At 39.7% G+C, this 20,457-nt stretch overlaps 2 protein-coding genes across 3 annotated transcripts in view; one reads left to right on the top strand and one right to left on the bottom strand.

Annotated features, from left to right (window-relative positions):
- Positions 1–225: 225 nt before the first annotated feature.
- nt5dc1 (5'-nucleotidase domain containing 1) overlaps positions 226–20,457 on the top strand; it is a 55,760-nt gene continuing 35,528 nt past the window's right edge. For both annotated transcript variants that reach the window (XM_029253748.1, XM_018743826.2), the window contains exons 1-6: positions 226–674; positions 1,458–1,549; positions 2,110–2,181; positions 3,363–3,472; positions 4,049–4,128; positions 4,239–4,320. In XM_029253748.1, coding sequence (XP_029109581.1) covers positions 582–674; positions 1,458–1,549; positions 2,110–2,181; positions 3,363–3,472; positions 4,049–4,128; positions 4,239–4,320 — 529 coding nt within the window. In that variant the 5' untranslated portion in view covers positions 226–581. The remainder of the gene's footprint in view (positions 675–1,457; positions 1,550–2,109; positions 2,182–3,362; positions 3,473–4,048; positions 4,129–4,238; positions 4,321–20,457) is intronic.
- On the bottom strand, positions 4,717–12,995 carry col10a1b (collagen, type X, alpha 1b). Its single transcript, XM_018743824.2, has 3 exons — positions 12,836–12,995; positions 12,301–12,427; positions 4,717–7,267 (listed from the first exon to the last, which is right to left on the bottom strand). Exons 2-3 carry the CDS (start codon positions 12,410–12,412, stop codon positions 5,424–5,426), a joined length of 1,956 nt encoding a protein of 651 aa, XP_018599340.1. The 5' UTR covers positions 12,413–12,427; positions 12,836–12,995; the 3' UTR covers positions 4,717–5,423.

Here is a 20,457-nt window from a genome sequence, read left to right as displayed (position 1 = left end):
TAATTTAGGGGATAAGCCTGCAGCATACAATTCAGATGTAACCCGCAGAAAATAAGGGTTTGAAAATCTGAAGAAGTTAACCGCATGAAAATTTCTAGTAACTGCAGCCCCCGTCAAAATTAATCTCATGTCTCGACATTTTGCGCTGTAATTTTAGTTGCTCCTTTCACTGTTATATTACGGTATCGTCACCCGGAAGTGCCCGTATTACAGGCGCTTAGATTTTATAGCGTCTGTTTCCCAAAACCTCAGAGCACCTCTGAAACGGAGGTGCATATTAACCGCGCGGATTAGTTGTGCCGTAAGGTTTGGTCTATTGTGACCCTGTGGAAAGTCCGGCAATTTAGGAGGTGGCGGTGGGAAGAGGCAGGCTAGCGGAGATTATATTGCCGGGGTTTGAGAAGGCCACGTGTTGCTGTCCGGGCGAATGCATTGGAGGCTCCGGTGCGAAACCCGGTGTATCCGCGGCGGTGACATTGTGAGATAACGGCGCTTCCCGCCCGGCGTGCGTTCAAGTTGAGATCTAACACGACCAGGCTGGTTTTTTTTGTCACTATCAGATCTGCTCTTCGTCCGACACCATGAGCGAGTATTTCTCCCTGTCCGAGTGTGACGTTATCGGCTTTGATTTGGACCACACGCTCTGTCGGTACCATTTAAAGGAAACCTCCAGGGTGAGTTCCACAGCAAAAAAAAAATAAAACGAAAAATGCGTTTCATTCGTTTGACAATTTTTGAATTGACCGACATACACGAAACATCTTCCACGCATAAATCATGTGTGCATTAATAATTTATGTAAAGAGAGCGCTAGTTGCTACTAGACTAGTGCTGTCAGTGACTTGTCTTCTCTGCGGGTTTTGTGCCGCGGCCGCCCGCCCGGGTTCCTCGAGCGCTGCGATCCACGCGAAAAGCACATTTTTCGAAACAATCACGCGCGTCATTGTTTGACAGTTCTGCGTCATTTCATTGCGGGAACGCGGAAGGTGATCAATCATGTAAAGCAGCGCGTGCAGCAGCGAGTGAGAGATGCTCGTGCGCCAAACCGGCATGCAGTGCTCCCTCACTGCGCTGTATTTTAGGCCCTCCCAAACAGTGCAGTGGGGGTGGGGGCGGGTTGAGATCATTATTATAGAATCATTTGATTTATTAGCTACAGCATGGCATCCCTCTGATCAATATTGTGGAAGCACATCACCATCATCATCATCATCATCATGATCGTGTGTGTGGGCTTTGGTGCCTCTCCGGGATGTGGCCATGTGCCTGGAGCGCCCTGCAGAGGTGTCATCTGTGAGCATCACTGCAGCGGGATGCGGCCGGCCTCCTTCTCTGGGTCCGGGCCATGCAGAGTGGCGGTCCTGCTTGTGGGGCAGTGCTTGGTGTTTTCCGGCCCTAAGGTGCATTCCGGTGGTTCCCCTCGAGTCACTCTACCTCTGTGACGTGTTCCTCCGCAGCTCATCTACGAGAGCTTCGCCAGGTACCTGGTGGAGCACAAGGGTTATGACAAAGACCTGCTGACTCTGAGCCCGGCCACGTGGGATTTCTGGTGAGTCTCTTCCTCATAGTTGAAGGTGTTGTTTCTTTGCTAATCGGGAACTTTCATCCATGGCGGTTACGATGTGATTCGTTCATACGGCCAGGAATGTTATGCTAGCAATTTTGGAAAAGTCCCATAATCAAGGGAGGAAGCGTTTGGTAGTTTCGGAGCTACGTTTCGTCACCAAACCGTTTGATGGTCTGAGAGGAACCTTCTGTTGTAGCTTTGAGTGGGATTAATGTTTGCTTTAGGAGAATATCTTGCGCTAAGAGGAGGAAAGAAGTTGACGTGAAAAATTCTAGATAATTTTGGGTAAATGTTGCTGCTGAGATGTTAAATTTGTCACTTGTTGTTGGATGGAGTCAGCATGCAAGTCACACAATGGCTGAAGGTCTTTCCAAGAACTTCTCCCCTGCAAATGTATGCTAACATGTAGGATCATCCCAAAAGGTACATGATATTAGTTGGGGATATACTGATGAACAGTATTCCCATTGGAGGGAAGTGGACATGGGTAAAAGAACTGAAAGTTGTAAGAGATGCTATTTGAAATATTTACCTGTGTCCAGTTTTAAGGGCTTAGTGGTGGATCTTGAAGATGGAAACCTCATTAAGCTGGCTCAAGATGGAACTGTTCTAAGGTATGTAAAAAAAAAAAAAAAAAAATAAATTATTTGCAAAGTTTTGTATCAAAGGTCCCTTCACAACATTGTGATTTATTTATTTATCCCCTCCCCACTCCTTTCAATGGTTACAATGGTGTGTGCATGTGTGGCAGTGAAAATGAATTATGGCAAAAAAGTGATTAAAATACCTGTAGTGGCGAAGAAAGCAGAAATCTATGTTTCTTTGTGTGTGCAATAATGAGGTTGTGTGTGTTTTTTTGCAATGGTTGATTAGAACCCTTATCTGTTTCTTGTGTGTTTTTATTAATTTCTCACAGGATTGGAACAAGTGTCTCTTATAATTGGTTATAGCTCAGTTTTATAGTGTTGCCTATTTGCACGGTAATGTATTGCACAACACAGCCTAATGTACAGTATATCAGAGTACATACAGTACATCAAGCTTCTTTTCTTCCTCTAGGACATCAGTATGCCTTATAAACATTTTGGACTCTTTGTGTAAGTCAGTCACGCACACGTTTGTGATGTGGAAAGGCGGACAGGGCTCCGTTACCATTAAGCAATACTGCTGTAGCAGAGGAAGCGATTACTGACAGATGATCCACCGATGGCGGATGTTGCTTGCCAGCTTTGGAGGCTGCATTCAGGCAAGACTGGTACAGCAGTAGATGCCTTTGCTTCATCAGAGGTCTTTGCACAGAACTGATGCAAGCCAGAAGCTGATCCATTCGTTCTTTTCTCATGTAGGACAGGAACCTCTTTCTTTAACTGGGTGCAATAGAAATGTGGCCCACAGAGAGCCCCTGAGGCCTGTTGTGTTGGTCTGAGATGTGTAACACCTCTGAAGGAAGTGCCTACTGTAAATCCTTGGCAGCAGAAAGGTAGTAATCTTAGGAATGTGGCCAAGGTTTTTGTGGTTCAGTCCCAAGTGGGTCCGTGCTGTCATTCTGAGCAGGCACTTAGTGTGAATTACATTTTTATCCAGATATGTAGCTGCATATTTCCACTGCTGCTATTCAGACTGAGGCTTTGCTTGGTAAATCCAACAGCAGGAATCTTCCTTGAACCTGCACCAGAAATGTTCAGGTTACAAGTCAGTGTCTTTTCCATTGCTGCATCTGGCACCGTGGCAGTAGGTATTAGTACAGAGGGAGCCCAATAAAACCATTCTTTTTTTTTTGCTTTTGCTTGTTTAGGGCTTCACATGGGACCAGACACCTGAGCACTGAAGAGATTATTAAACATTATGGTCCTAAGAGAGAATGGAAGCACTTTGAAAGCCTCAATACCTCTTATACCAGATCAGGTGTGGTTATGTATATGTAAAACCTAGTATATTCTAATTCTCTTCTTAGTGAAATAAATTTCTATTTTTTTTTTTTTTACTTCAAGTATTTATTCAGATATTTCATTTTTTCCAAGTTAGAATTTGTTGAACCATGAGGTAATGTCTCAAAATGTATAACATTTTAAAATTGATGATGTGCATTATATTCCTGCTGATAAAGAAAAGGAAGGTCAGATTATCATAGAGAAAAACCTATTAAGTCGATTAAATCACAGTGATATAGTCACCTATATTCAGACACCAGGACATTTATAATCTAATAGTCTTATCAAGGAATTGATCATCAATTAAAGTCAAAAGTGTTGCAGTTTTATGTCTTTAACTTGGGGACACCAGATTCTTTTTTTTTTTTTTTTTTTTAAAAAATCAATAAAATTCAGTAAAATTATTGGGGTGTGAACTCCACAGCAATGTTCTTCTGTAATTTTTGTAATGTTTTTAATTCTGTAATATAATATTTCTGATTCTATCTGAACAATGTTTTGAATAGTGTTGGTGATGTTAAAGTAGAGAAATTTGTTTTTTGTGTTACAGCTAAGTACTATTTTTATGACAACTATTTTGACCTTCCTGGGGCGCTCCTGTGTGCCAAGGTGGTGGATATGTTGCACAAGGTAACAACTTTTTTTGTTCATATTAACCATGCATATATCTTGTTTCTTCATCAAAGTTACTGTTAAAAAACTCATTCTATTCATTCTGTCACCTCGATTTTTGTTTTCAGCGTGGGAGTGAGGTAACGGTGGATTTATGGAAAGATATGGTTGCTGCCATAGACCACAATTACAATACATCTGCATTTAAAGGTAAGCACAGTTTTCATCTAGAATTACAAAGCAAGTCTGTTAATAGAATAGTTTAAGTGTAATAATCAGTGTCTTTCAAACAAGCGAGTACAAAAGTCATCTTAAAATCTGTTGAAGAAATTTGATACAAGAACAGGGCTCAGTACTAAAAGTCAATTAGATGTAGTGGTCTTTTGAAAGGGAACTGTGAATAAGGAATGGAGGCTATTTTATGGCACTGAATTGCGATCACTGCTGCTGTGAATGTTTATTTATTAACAGATTTTGTTGTAATAGTAGGGAGAGCCACATTCCTGAATTACAAGAAGCCAAAACACAGACAAAATATTTGGAAATAAGGCAATGATTTTTTTTTTTTTTTTTTTTTTTCTCATTATTTATTTATTTTTTATTTTGGTCAATACGTTGTACATAGTGTAATGCATCTTGAAGAATATAACAATGTTGGTGAAATACAGTGTGAATTTCAATGGCCATTTCCTTCTCTGTATTTTACATATCTTACTTGAACGTTTTCTTAGAAATCCAATACGACATTGTGTACAAAAATTGTGTACAAATTACTTAATATGCATGTTACAGATAAAACCTGCTGAGACAGACTAACACACAAAAATAAGAATCTGCTGTAAACTTTACAAGCAGTGAGCACCATGTATTGATGAATTTTAGCAACCTATACATTAGGGAAAAATTCTGGATCTCTCAACTGAAGGTTCTTAAACGTACAGAAAGAAGGGAAGAACTGTTGTACAGATTTTTTTTTCTTTCTTTTTTTTTTTTTTTTTTTTTTTTTTATTTATTTTAACCCAAAAAAAGAATAGCGGTCAGTTTTGTTTTCAATATCCTGTTCTATACATTGCTATATTGTCATCTTTGGTAAAAAGCCTAGTTAATGTTTTCCCACCACTTTACATTTCCTTTATATTCGGTTAAGGTCATACTAAGGGAAATCAGAACAGCCATACTTGTTTTGCTGACAATTTTCATTTCACAAAAAGAATCTGCCATTCTTGGGCTCTGGGGGTACTTAAAAGGGAGGGTAGTTCTTAAAGAAGATGTTCTTTGATTTTAAAATTATTTGCGGATTCAAGGACTCCGTATCACGTAGAAGCGATCAGGAATCCACCGAAAGAGCAGTGGACATTTTCGGCAGCAAAGACACCATTGGCTTCCTCATCAGGCACCTGAACATAGACAGTGTCATGCTCATTAAGCAGAAGGACAGCACTACCAGACATCTGGTCCAGGAAACCATTGTTGTACTCATCGTAGGTGAACATAACAGGTTCGCCGTTTCTGTACAGCGCCACCAGTGCATTGGCCCCATTGACATGCAGATGGTAGGCAAAGTAGTAGATACCTGGGATGTGGCAAGTAAAGATTCCACTGTGAGGATCATAGTGGTTCTCAGCGTTATAAATAACCTGGTCAAACCGAATGGGTTCACCAGATGGAGGGTAAGCCTTAGTCAACACGGCAGTGAAGGCAGAAACATGGGGCTTCAGAGGCACCATTACCTCATGTGATTTCAGGGGCACGCCTTTGTCATAAACGATCTCACCCGGAGGGCCAGGTGGGCCAGGAGGTCCAACTGGTCCGGGAAGACCATCATGTCCTCTAGCTCCTGGAGGGCCTGGGGGTCCCTGAGGGCCTGAAATTCCCTTAGCCGCTAGTCCTGCAGGGCCAGGAGGCCCAGGATGACCTGGGTGGCCTTTAAGGCCCTGTGCTCCTGGAGGACCAGTGGGCCCAACTGGCCCTCTTGCTCCGGGAACTCCATTATCTCCCCTTGCTCCTGGTTCTCCAGGTCTCCCTGGATGTCCTTTTAGTCCCACAGGTCCTGGGCTACCTGATTTACCAGGTGCACCAGGGTGACCTTTTTCTCCTGTGCTACCTGGTGCTCCAACAGGACCTTTTGGACCCATAGCGCCTGGTGCTCCTGGAATTCCTGACTTTCCGTCTAAACCTCGTGCTCCCTTGTCACCCTTGTATCCCTGTGCTCCAGGTATTCCCATTTCACCAATGTCACCTTTAAGTCCAGGAAGCCCTGCCTCTCCCTGTAATCCTCTTGCACCTTGAGGACCTACAGGTCCCACAGGTCCAACAGCGCCTGGTGCACCTGTGAACCCCATTGGTCCGGGTTCACCTTTCTGACCAGTAGTACCTGAGGTACCTGGAACTCCTCTCTCTCCTGGCTGTCCAGGAATGCCAGGTTTTCCTACACCTGGTGCACCAGGAATTCCAGGTGCTCCGCTTGGCCCTGGGGGACCTTTTGCTCCAGGATTGCCAGGCATACCAGGAGCACCATTCTGACCTGGCTTGCCTGGGGATCCTATACCTGGGATTCCATCAGGACCTTTTGGTCCTGGCCTTCCCACTGGCCCTGGGCTCCCATCCCTCCCTGGAACACCTGACTTTCCAGGCTCCCCAGGGATTCCAGCTGGACCAGATTTCCCAACCCCAGGAATACCCGGCTGACCTGCAGGACCCATTGGACCTATTGGTCCTCTCTGACCTGGAGTCCCAGGAATGCCATGTCCCATGTCCCCTTTTGGACCAGGAAGTCCAGGAACACCAGGGTGTCCCTTCAAGCCTTGCTCACCTCTAGGCCCCATTGGTCCAGGCAAACCATGTGGTCCAGGTTTACCAACAGAAGAAAGACCTGCAGGTCCAGGGATCCCGGGAGCACCGGTGGCACCCCTTGCACCTTGGGGTCCAGGTGCACCAGGTGGTCCACCATCACCAGGCTTGCCATTGGCACCAGGCTTACCAGGTGCACCTGGAGTGCCAGGTTTACCAGTTGCAGAGTAACCAGCTGGCCCTGGTGGCCCTGGTGGACCGTGAGGGCCTGGTTTTCCATATCCACTCTTGCCTGGAGGTCCAGCGGGCCCAGGGGGTCCAGGTGGTCCTGGTTCACCTTGGGGTCCTGGCTCACCTGGTGGTGGTGCTATTGTAAATACAAGACAGATGTAATTTATTAGCACTGGTTGTAATTATCAACTTTTTTCAATTGTTTCACTTATATAAAACTTACAATAAATTTTTGAGTTTTATTTTGCTTACTTTTGCAGTATTTTTCTATTAAATTAATAAAATATTTTTCTTGCAGTGATTTTCATGACCTTTTCAAATATAGGAAGTTCATTTTTGCCATTTACAAGAAGACAGTGCAAAGGAATGACTTATGACAATAACAAAACCCATTTATACTTTGTTCCTTGAGAAAAGAACTTGATGCTTAATTAGTTTACAGTTGGTCAGTTTATTTGTATGCGTAATTGAAACTTCATAAACTACATGCTGGTCATCGGATAAGAATATTAAATTAGCCCTTTGGATAGCTGTTCCCTGTGGACATTGTGTCTTCATTAATTTTATTTAAACCATGCTGATAGAGAATTAATTTATTTCTATTTCCATCATGCGTCATGGAGTTTATTTGAACTGTTGTCCTTGGTACTGAGGCTAATATTGACTTAAAGCTTTCATGCTCATCTTCTGCATGCACTTCATAGATGAAATGTTATTTTGTCCTAGACTTTGCAGAATTTTATTCATATTAGAACACAAGCTCATGTATATCTTTAGTTTTTTGGATTTGAAGCTGTTTAACAACAAAATAATTCTCAAGATCACACAGGTTTGTGTTAATTTTGAAATATTTAACAATAATGTAAGGGTTAGGCATTAGCTTTGTAAACTGGCTGTTTCTGTGTATGATGACTTTAAGTTAAGCATTTATGGATACAGCTCACAAATTAGGTTGTGGAAACATGCAAATAAAAATAACTTGAAGGATTTCTGGAAATTTTGAAATTATGAACTAAAAACAATATGGTTTATTAAGGTTTTCTCTGTAGAGCTCCACAAATGACTGTACAGTTGCATCTGGGTTTCCTCATCAGGATTGATAAAATTATTATATTTCGCCTCGGTTAGCAGGTGTCCAATGTGCCCTTTGGATTATAGTTTTGCTCTTGTCTGTGGTTTTGTGCAAATAGGTGTGAAAGTAATCTGTGTATTCCATGCTAATGCATGTTTATAAGACGTGTACAAAATTTCTGTCATTTTCTGCTTTTCGAGTCATGTAACGGATTCCTGTGTTGAACTTTAGTGAAGCAGTAAGCAAATGATCAGTCTTGTTTTGAATTTTCTGTAACCTTAACAACTTTTCTCCTTGCTTCAGGCTTTTTTTTTTAAATTTATTTATTTATTTTTTTTTATGAATTACTGGGAACATCTGCTTGCATCAGCGTAACGGTTCAAGTACTCGGTGAAACGAGTTTGTTCGGTTTTTGCTCATTTAAATTGCATTTGTGAGCCAAAGCAAATTCATTATGAACAGACGCATTGGCTGTTTTATTATTTTGTGTCAGTTTCTGAATCATTTTTTTTAAAAAAAAAAAAAAAAAAAAAAAATCTTTGAATTGGCATTTTGAAGATCGTGATGGATTGTTTGGACATGGCTCTTCAGAGCACAGACCATCAACAGTCATTTATTAATCAATATAATTACAATACTGTACTAATTCATTACATTATGTTTACATTTATTCTTTTAGCAAACACTTCTCTCTAAAATGACTTCCGAAGAACACTATGTAGCAGTATCAGCCCACACCTTTTCACCCACGGTGCCTTACGGTGCTAGGTATATTATAGTACAGTGAGTTACTCATTTTATACACCAGTAAAAAAAAAAAAAAACACTATCACACACACTACAGCCAATGTGGTGTTACCAGTTCACTTAAAAGCATGTCTTTGGACTCTGGGAGAACAAAGAACCCCTGGAGAACATGCAAACTCCACACAGATTGAGCAGGCTCGAACCCTCGTCCTCTCACACTTCCTAGTTGCTGTGAGACGACGTCACTGCTTGCTGTCCCAATGTACTACGCTGGTAAATCTCCATTTAACACTGGAAGTATACATAGATAAATATGGCATTTTGTCCAGTGATGGTTAATTGTGTATTTCCTGATTTAATTTTATTGATTAAAGATATTTGTGAATCAGATGTCACGTAGTTACCATACAGAGGGTAAATCTATCAGCAGTCTCACTCAGTGTTTTTGCATTTCCAGTGTTAAGTGGTGATTTACCAGTGTACAGATTTCTGCTAAATGTGGAGGTATTTCTTTAAATTAGCACAGGCACAGTCTTCAAAAAAAAAGATCACAGTTCTGTGTTAATTTATGTTTTTGTTCTGTGGTTGAACTACGCACTTCCATTACTACATATAATTCCATATTGTCCAGTATCAAGAATGACATTTTATTCTATACAATATTATATAAAGGGTTAAATCAAATTTTAATGTGCCGATCCTCAGGACTCCTTTACTGCAACTTGAGACTACACTGTCCATTATGGATTTTGGAAGTATTAGAATTTTGCATTTGTAAACAAGGATTAATATTTGATATTTTTCTCAGTGCTGTATTTACATATTTACCCTGCTGGTTACAAGATGCGCTGGATGTAATGTAAAATTGACTCCAGTCTCTTTAAGTGGGGCAGCTGTAGTGTAGTGATTAGACCTACTGGCTTTGGCCCCACAGGTCGCAGGTTCAGAACTGACTTTCAGTCATCATACCCTTGAGCAAGGTACTTACGCTAAATTGCCCTAGTAAAATAACCCAGCTGTGGAGATGTGTGAATTGCTGTCAGTAGTTTAACATTGTAAGTCACTCTGGAGAAAAGCATAAGATTAATGTAATAAGTGATTTATATTAATTATGTGTGCTGAGGAATATATATATACGTTACTAAATCTCGAATGTACTTTGTTCTGGAGCAGAATACGATAAAATTTCAGAAGCTGTGCAACCACTTAAACCCTATAAGCAGCGACATTTTTGAAAAAAGCCTGCAGATTAGTGCAGATTCCAAGGGCAACTCTGATGTAACTCAAGCCTTGAACCCAAACTGGTCAACAGCCTCAGAGTACAAGCAAAGCTGCTCAAGTTTGCTTTCTTAGCTGGTTTGCAGCTGCTAAAGAGCCAAGGTGATCTGTGTCTGATGGTTGCAGAGAAATCAAATGCACATCGAAGGCAAGATTTTTTTTTGTATTAAAAGTAATTTTGATAATCTAGTTCAGGTCCATTTAAATAAAATATTTATTTAATGTATTATTAAAAATGCTAATTAATTTTGTTGTGTATATATATAAATATTTTAATTGTTCTTCTGCCTCAGTACTAATGGAAAAATTGTTCCATGTTATATATAGTTCCAGGTTGTTTAAAACACAAAGTGTAATTTCTGATATAAATGCTCAGGAAACTGGGAGCGTTGGGTGTGTCCGGCCTAATGTGGTCACATCTGTTCCGGAGGTCTATCGGAACAGTGTGTGCGTAAAGGACCTTGGAAGGCAACTTGTTTGTGACCCACTGAAGCCACACGGAGGACTCTGAAACTGAATCCAAGGCATATAATTCTATCTGTGTTCAGTAGCTGCTCAAGTCCTTAGCTCCTGCCCCATTGAAGTAACTGCTGCACAGTTTTACTGGGGGGAACACTGGCCAAGTTGTGGCTGGGGTGACATGGCTGAGATTTCGTCCAGCGAAGGGAGACCCGGGCCAAGGGGGAAGCTACTGCAAATGGCCAGCGCAGGGGTAGCTGCTCATTAAACGGTGCAAGCGGTTAACGCTCCTGGCGCTCACTGCACGAAGCCCTCAGCAGTTGGGCCCTTGTCCACAAGGCTCCCGTTGGCTTTGTGAACCTGACAATCTTGCAGACCAGCCTAACCCACGTCCACGTTAACTTGTTTTTGTTTTTCGTCTCAAAAAACTTGCTATTTTTTTTTTTTTCTTTTCCAGAGCAAGCAAAACATACATAATAAAAAATATAATTTTTGCTCATTCTGTTAAAAATCTAATTACACTTTGTTTTAAAGGTTGCCAGCACACCCTCCCGACCCAAGTACACATTAATACAGATATGGCAGTGGAAGGCATCTATGCATTTTTTTCTGGTTAAGTTGAGATCCCTTCATAAGTTCTCAGTTTTTTTTTTTGGTGTAAATCAGCAGCAGTAGCAATAGTAGTTTCTGGTTTGCTCTGCGGTCGATACGGTCATTAAGCACAGTGTCTGATGAGCAGTAATTAAATGCTATAGAACATATGGAGTTGTGTGAGTCTGAGATGTGGCACCAGTTCACTGCAGCACGTACAGCTCCTCTTTTTTTTTTTCTTTCTTATAAAAGAACAGTGTGGAAACTTAAAAATGATGCGAAAGAGACGGGCCATTGCAAAATGAAGTATTAGGTGCTCTGAATGTGCATTGAAAATCGCATTCATTGCCCCCGAGTGCATTTTAGCTTTTCCCTAAGACACTTTTATCGTCGAGTTGGTGTAATTGCTTTCTCTTCCTTTTTAAATACTGTATATTTAAAGGCTCAGAAATGGCTCCAGAATTTTTCATATGTTCTGCCATTGCATGTTTTTGTGTGGGCTTTATCTAAGTATATTATAAATATAGGGGAAATATTTTGGTGCCATTCTAAATTATTGACATGCATTTACAATGGTTTAGAGATGGATGATCATAAAAATAATATTCTGCTTTTAAAATTGGATCCTGAGCTGCAGAAATGCCTAGTACAAGAAGTACATTTTCGTTGTCTTCTAAATTTTCAGACTGGAAATAATGGAATTTTTTGTGAAACAGAATCAGGTGAACTTGCTTAGAAATGTTTCAAATAAGAAAACACAAGAATAGAGCATCATAGCAGGAAGGCCATTGGCCAAACCCACCGTTCCACCCAACCAGTCTGCTCTCCCTGCGTCTGAGAGCATCATCTTTAAACGTGTGTCTATAACTAATGTTGTGCTGCAGGATTTGAGGCCATTCTGTGAACAGCATCTCTGAAAACCACAGGTCCCTGGTGTGTTTAAGTCACGGTGTGTCTCCTGCACACTTTCAGCACTTGATCACCATGGACTTAGGAGGCAGTAGTATCGTGTGCCCACTTACCGTGAGTCTTCTTTGGATATGGCTCCTTGTGGACTCTCACATGGTATCTGTCTGGAGTCGCATTAGCCAGGGCCAACAGAAGGAGAGCGACACTGATCACGCGTATGTCCATCTTCTGAAGCTAAATCTGTGAAGGAAAGCAGCACGAGTGCCTCATTAGTGATGCTTTTGCGAAGATGCCGTAGAAACCCATGGGAACACAAGAACATCAAGAACGCTGCTCCTTTTCTTACATGAGAAAAGTGGAAAAAATCAATTTCAAACCCATTAAACTGAGTCATGATACAGCAGCAGCGTCCCTTGGACCCAAAACCTTCCCCGCTATGAGTCCTCTCACACTTGTCCCATCCGGCCTCTAAATGAGCCTCTGGTTACATACCAACCGTGGAGCTGCCCTCTGGCAGCTCCAGTGCCCAGAGCCCCTGGCAGCACCCCACAGGACCAACTGGGAAGCGTGATCCAGGAATGGACCAGGCTTCCCAGTATGGGGGAACCCCCAGCGCATGGAGAAGAATTGCAGAAGGGTGACACGTACCAGCATGCTTTAGCTCCAAAAAACAGAGGAGTCGGGGAGGGGTCTCTGTGCTGCCGCTGCTGTATATCCTTAGGTCTTTAGTGTGCTGAAAGAACTGCTGGGGTTCAGTTCGGTAAGGCAGGTATTTATACTGTATCTGCCCTTTGCCTCACTACAGAAGGGCCCACTATACAAGCACCTCCCTCCAGAGATGGAAGCCTTAATTAGGGGTGCACTTTGGTGAAGGACTGTCAAATCAGGATGGTAGTTTGCTCTAAACGTGAAGATCTGTGGTTACCTCTCCTTTATTCTCTGCAAACTGTCAAGCCACAAAAAAAAGGCAAAGGCAGATTTTTGTGTCCTCTGTAGCTTAAATAAAATTGCAATTTCTTCCTTACCGATTTGGTCTTCTGTGTTGATTTTCAGACCTGCAAAATTTAAAAGTGGAGTAGAGCATCTGCAAATACAAATTTAAATTAATATTATTGAATATATAAAATAATAATGAAAATACTTAGTTTTTTTCTATATTTCATATTTTAAAAGGTAGTGTTATATTATTAGCTACAATTTTCTAGTAACTTTTTCTTTAGCATTGTAATTGTTCCAATACTCGAAAACGTCTTAGATTTGCTGACCTGGATGAAAGAGATCTATCTGTCTATCCATCCATCAATCCATCCTTTTTGACTAGTATAGCCATTTGCCTTTTACATTTTCAAGGTAAACGGTAGGCTAATAAGGGAGGATTCTGAGTACTTAATGTTTTGACTATGCCCCCAGTGTTGAAATAACCAAGTAGCAATTACCTTAAGGCCTAATATACTTGACCAAAAGCAAACATTTTTTGTTTTACAGTGCAAAATAAAAGTGCTCACTGCTTTCATTCTTATTTTACTTATCTGTTCTGGAACATGGCAAATCTTTCATTATTCCTGTCTTTCACTTCACCCGGTCTATAGATGGTTGAAGCAGTAGTAAAGTAACAAAATTGAAGAAAATAAAAAAGCTTTAAAACAGAGCAGGCAGATGTGCTTATGTCTCAGTTACGGCTCTGCATTTAGAAATATGTAACTTCTTGTGTGTGTGATTTTTAACACCAGATTTGTGATCGCGACCTTAAGGAGTTCTAGTACTTGACTGGTGCACCAGGGGGCAGAGCTGAAGAGGGTTTTTTGCACTTATTTCATTTATTGGTCTTTGGTTGTTATTTATAGAATTATAAGCAAAATGTGAAATAAGTCCTCAGGTCTGGAATTCATATTTCACACTTTTGACATTCATTCATTCAGGTGATGCTTTTCTCTAAAGCAACTTACAGTGTTAAGGTATTTACAACTATTTCACAGCTGGGTAATTTTAGTGAAGTAATTTAGGGTAAGTACCTTGCTCAAGGGTACTGCAGTTGGAGGTGAGGCTTGAACCTGGGACCTTTGGGTTCAAAGACAGCAGCAACGCTAACCACTACGCTACCAACTGGCCCTAAGGGTGATATTTTAATAATGTAGTACCCTATAAATTCTTTCATTGTAATTACCCCACAGAAATACCTACTATTTATGTATAGGGTTTGCTTTGTGAAATCACCCCATTTGGTGAGCTTCCAGTGTAAGGGGGTAAAACTACTATTGTGTTTTATGGAGAAAAAAAATTGGCTCCTGAATGAAAGTATTTCATCTAGAAAAATATGCATCTATCAGACAATCTTCTCCCATGCATTGTAAAATGATTATTAACTAGTATTTAGCTAAAACCTTTGTCCAAGGTGGCTTACAACGCTAGATATACTAACATAGCAGAGCAATGTTAACAGATAGATACACACACTGCGGGCAGTTAAGTTTCCCCTGTTCACCTGACACAGCTGTCTTTGGACTGTGGGAGGAAATCCATGCGGGCATGGTGAGAACGCGAAGACTTGACGCAGATTGAGCTGGGTTTAACTTATGTTTGAATGCACAACCCCAATGCTGTGAGGCACTAGTGCTACCTGCTGCACTACTGCCTGGTATTTATATTCATGACACAATGACACCATCACAATTTATAATATAAAAATAATTTTATACCAATATTATATGTAATCAGATTTATTATATATAATAAAAATTCTGAGTTTTAGCTTGTCCTTTAATTTCATATTTCTATTAATTCATTCATGTCAATGACTACTTGTCCAATACAGGGTCTTACAGGTCTGAAATCTATTCCAGAAGCATAGGGCACAAGGCAGGTTACACCCTGGATGGAGACATTTAGATAATTTGGCTCATGGATGTATATGATATAGACAGGTAAATTTATCAGGGTCGCTGCCTATGTCTTTCACTCTGCCAAAGATGTGGATACTATGCCATTACCGATGCAGTGTAGCATAACAAATGAATATTGGATGCTAGAGGGTCATCATATGCTTGCAAGATGAAGGTCTTATTTACAATAGTAGAAGGGCATATGTCATTAAAGCTCTTATATTTTTTCAGTTTTTTGTTGTTCAGGACACCATCGTATGAAGCCCGAATATAACAGTAGACTCTCACAAATCATAATTTTAACATGCAGCTGAAGTTTGATACATTATCTTTTTATGTTATTTGCATAAATATTTGCAGTAGAATGTGTCACATCCTGTAGTCTTTTTCTAGAATTTTAAATCCAAGGAATCCTCCTGTTTATTACTGCTGTGATCTCTAGCACTGTTTGGTGTCTGCCCACAAACACTATAATTAAATATTCCTGGAGCATTAAGATGCTTAAAACCTTTCCATTTTTAGAACTAAATTTCATTGTGTATAATTTACATAATTGGTACCTTAACATAATGTGTAATTATGTTACCTAATTTCTGTTGATAGGTATTGTTTGTCCTTGCACTGATTGTATTGCTGACTATTCAACTTTCTGTTTAAACAAACGGTCCTATCAAAATTTGTTAAAGTGGTTATAAAGAATTGTTATGAAATTTCATTGCTTTTAAAAGATAAGTTCTATATCCATGTGTATGATTTTTTTTAAGCATACAAAGCTTACATGAAAAAAATTTCCTAAATGGGTTCATCAGCAAAACTAGACAGTCAGAACATGTTCAATGGCCAAAAATGCAGGTCCAGTCTGTATAGTCAGTGACGCATGAACAAATTTATGAAATGTAACAAAAAGGCAAAAATAAAGGGGAAAAGCTTACATAAAAATGAAAATTTATCCAACATAATACAGTTCCTAAGGGCACATCATTATTGCAAATTATTTCTTTGACCAGTTGTCTTTTGATAAGCTTTTTAAGTGCTAGGCTGAAAAGTGTTGTGTTTGAAATGCTTAATTTTTACATGAGTTTTAATAGATCCCAGCAGAAGTGATTTGTGTTGGGTACTTGGTGCACCTGTTGATCTCAGCCATTTTTACATGGAGGCTATTGTGTATGTCTGCTGGACCCACTGTAAATCCATGGTAACATCTTATCATCTAGCATATGTACTCTTTAGGTTCCCGGAAGCCTTAATCGCATTTTTTTCCAGCATATTATTTTGAGCCCTCTCTGTGTTTTATTGCCCACAGTAAAAACTGATGGAGCTCAGGGCTTCTTGGTCGATCCCTTTTTAGCTAAATGAGAGAGCTGCAACAAGTGAAGTCACAGCTTAACAATGTCACAGGATCCAGTAATTCCGTCTTGTTTTCATTCTGAAAACCGTGCAGACCGCACAGTGGCAAGGTTTTTTTAAGCTGAGGTTTTGTTTGGGGCATGTGCAAAAAAGGCACCCCTACCTTAATTTTTTTTTTTTTTTTTTTTTTATTATAAACTTTGCAACCACAACATTTTATGGCCTACATCCAAATTGGCTTACAAGACTGTAGATGTTGACATTTCCGTTTGGTGATACTGCCGCTTTCACAACTGTGTGAATGAATTTTCCACCATTATCAATAGCTTTCTTACAGCTTTAATACTCTTAATACTAGCGTCAATAGCAGAATTTAGTCAGACCTCTTATACGTACTTTTTGGGTTTTACAGCTCTGACCTTCCGTTGAAATGAATTAGAATGAAGAACCAGCTCAATTCTGAGATCCTGTAGTTGTGCATATTGCAGTCATTTTGATATATCTGTCCAGAATGCTGTTTGAATTATTTTCCAGACATGAGTAGTAATTCTTTCTCACTACATTTGACTGTGTAATTTTGGAGGAAGTAAAAACAATACATGTGGAAAGCTATGACAGTTGTAGTTTACTCCTGTATAAACCACGTTATGTAAATTACCTACATGTGTTACATACAGTCTTTAGTGTCAGGGTGGCCTCCCGTGTCTGGTGTACCAAGCAGTTCCTGAAACACCATTTCCTTATGTTTGCTCACAAGTTGTTCTGTTGACTGGGACAGCTGAGATGCATCGCACCACACTTTGAAGGCATATAGATTGAGAGCAACATGAAGCTTGGCAAACCGTGACTCCTGACAGCTAGGAAAACACCAGGCCTCACAATAGTTGCCGAACTGCCCTTGAAGAGTAGTCAGGGTTACACAGTATGGATGTAAATTTTGGTGTGATATAGCTACAATGCATTGTATACGATTGTTAAAATAGTATGCATTTTCAACAGGTGGTGTAGTCGTTAGAGCTGCAATGTTCTGATCCTAAGGTTACGAGTTCAAATCCCTCCAACTGCTGTAGTACACATAAGTAGAAATTTGCCTTAAATTTCTCCAGTAGAAATTACCCAGATGTATAAACCGTAAAATAAATCACGTATGTAGCTTAACTCTTTTAAGTTGCTTTGAAGAAAAGCATGGGCTAAATGAATAAACCGAAATCTAAACTTTATGCCACCCTTCTTGTGTAAAAAGTATTTGGGTTGTGTCGATTCAGATGAATTCCTTTTGGTTTATACGTTGACCCATGTCTTACATTAATGTTTTCTACATTCTGTGGGTGGGTAGATCAATTTCTGCATACCCATTGTGAAGAGGAGGTGAAGGGAGTCAATCATTACAGTTGGAATGAGTGTGCGGCATGATAAGAAATATTTAGCACAACTTAAAATACTTTTTTTTCTACATTTGGGCTTGGAGCTTTGCTTCCAGTCTTTGTCCTGGTAACATCAAGATGTGGCACACCCCAAAAGGAGAAAATAATAACAAGCTAAATTTTCTTTATAGCTTGCTGTTCGGTGGGTGGGGGTTTGGGGCATCACACTACACTGAATTAATTGTGATTTAACATGTGAAAGGTGCTGATGTCATTTTGGGAGTCAGGAGGACGGTTTATTTCAGAATCTTTTACGGAAATCAAATTTTAAAAAAAATTCACCTTTGTGCATACATAAGTGTTGTTGGTGTTAGCCACCAAATGCTGTATTTAGAAAACATAATAGGTATCCAGAGTTTGCTTGCTTATGAAAATTACAGGTTTTCACTGTCTGCATGCAATCATTTTAAGTATTTCACGACGAAATATGATGCACTGTCACAGCTGGCAGCAAGAGATGTGTAGTACACAAGTGTACACACAAGTTTGGATTGAATCTTCTTCCATGACCTCTTATCCTAGTTGTTAAGAGCACAGACTTGTAAGTCGAGGTTTGACAGAAGGAAGCTAACCTGAATGCTGTGTATTTAGCTAAATTTTCTTTGCATAAACACGTCAGCAAGGAAAGCATGCTTTAAAAAAATTAAGTACACATGCAGATGCTGTAGCCTACTGCTGTAATGTGCTTGTTACTGAATCTCTTGAAGGCTGTGTCATTGAACTGAGCAGAAGAATGGACCTCTTTTCCACCTTGTTCAAGTTCTGCTCTGAGAGGGCAAGGGCAGTCCACATGCTACCTGAGTGATGGCTTCTAGGAGGGTGCCACGCAGCAGGAAACCGCCAGCCGTGGTTGAATACAGTTCCACCCCAGGCTATGAGGACTGGGGGGGTAAGCCTAAGAGCTCAAGGCCCTGGGCCTGGTTGGACAGTGTGCCAGAGAATGCTCCATTGGAGGTAGTACTGGAGTTAGTGGTGATCTAGGTGTTAGACGCCAAAGCCACCGCCAGTCTACAGCGTCTCGTTTTTCTTTTTCTCCAGTTTTTCTTTATCCTTTTGTTTTTCTGGAAGGTTCATATGTGTTTATCAAATTATGAACTTCTCAAAATAATTATGGTGGGGAATAAAAAGAACGATGTAGGAGAAAAGTTAACACCAAGCCAGCTAGTCAGACAAGTTAACCACTTCGGCGGTGGCTGTGAGTTGAGTCTCTAGCAGTGAAGTGCTGCCTCTGGCAGAATGAAATGGATGGAATTCTTGTTCAGCTTTCTGTTGTTATATTATTATTATTATTATTATTATTATTATTATCACACACTGTCTGAAACCACTTGTCCCGAGCAGAGTCGCGGCAAACCAGAGCCTAACCCAGCAACACGGGGCGCAAGGCTGGATGGGGAGGGAACACACTGGGACGGGACGCCAGTCTGCCGTAAGGCACCCCAAGCAGGACTTGAACCCCAGACCTGCCAGAGAGCGGATCTGGCCAAGTCTGCCACCCCACCTCACCCCCCATTTTTATTATTATTATTATTATTATTATTATATCATATAGCTTCATAATAATATACAATATTATTTAAAAATACATTCATATCATAACATATTTTAAATAGAAAATTAAAAAATGTTGTAATAATAATAATAATAAAAAGAAGAAGAAGTAAAAAGCTCCCTGTATTTTTTAAAGACTTTTTTGATACTACTGAACTTAACTTGAATCCTATAATAAACTTTTAATAGTTTAATATAATAATAAATAATAAACAAAATTAATTTGTCCCCACATTGTACTTGTTTATGTTCTGTCAGACACCTCTTTTTTGTTTATGCCAATCTTAATAATAGTGCAGAATGAACAGAATGGATCCTCACAGTAACATTTTTTTTTTTCAATGGGATTTCCAAAGACGTCTAGCCTGGTCTTTTTTTTTTTATTTGCTGTTTTTCTTGTTTTGCTTTTGTTCTGTCCATGAACCAGATAGGGTTTGGCAGATTTGGTAGAAGTTTTTGGATGATGTGGAAGGGTTTATGTGTCTGTTTTTGTCTGTGTTTTTGTGACGCAGTGTAAAATTAGAAAACGTTCTGTGTTTCTTCTCCTGTTTTTCATACTCTAGTCATAGGTAAAGAATTATTATCAAACAGTTTCATGATATTGTCAAAATCTGCCTAGAATGGTAATGATGAAAAACTTGACATTAGCTCAAAATAAATTTAAGAACCATAAATAATTTTCTCTTCTTATTTACACGGTATTTATTTTACAGTTGTGGTCATTGTCATTACATTAATTACATTCAAGGTAACAGCATTTGAAGTCTTTACTATAAAGTCTTTGAAAATTAACAATGAAAGTTCATCCATACATACTGGACTCCATTAACTGTAATTATGTTAAATTAGCTGTACACTAGTTGATGTCTTTGTAAATCTGAAAGCCACATGTCCCAGTTAATAAAACCTTTATTTTTTGGAAGCATCTTGATGTATTTAGGGGTAAGTTTTTGTTTTGTTTTTTTTTTTTTTTTTTTTTTTTGATCTCGGAGATAACTGCAATAAAATTAAATTGTTTGTAAGAGTGTATCTTTTGTTTTTTTTTAAACTTTGAGCTAAATTAAAATTT

This window comes from Scleropages formosus, chromosome 1, assembly GCF_900964775.1.
Source record: "Scleropages formosus chromosome 1, fSclFor1.1, whole genome shotgun sequence".
NCBI classification, from domain to species: Eukaryota; Metazoa; Chordata; class Actinopteri; order Osteoglossiformes; family Osteoglossidae; genus Scleropages; species Scleropages formosus.
This window is presented reverse-complemented; position numbering and strand designations above follow the sequence as displayed.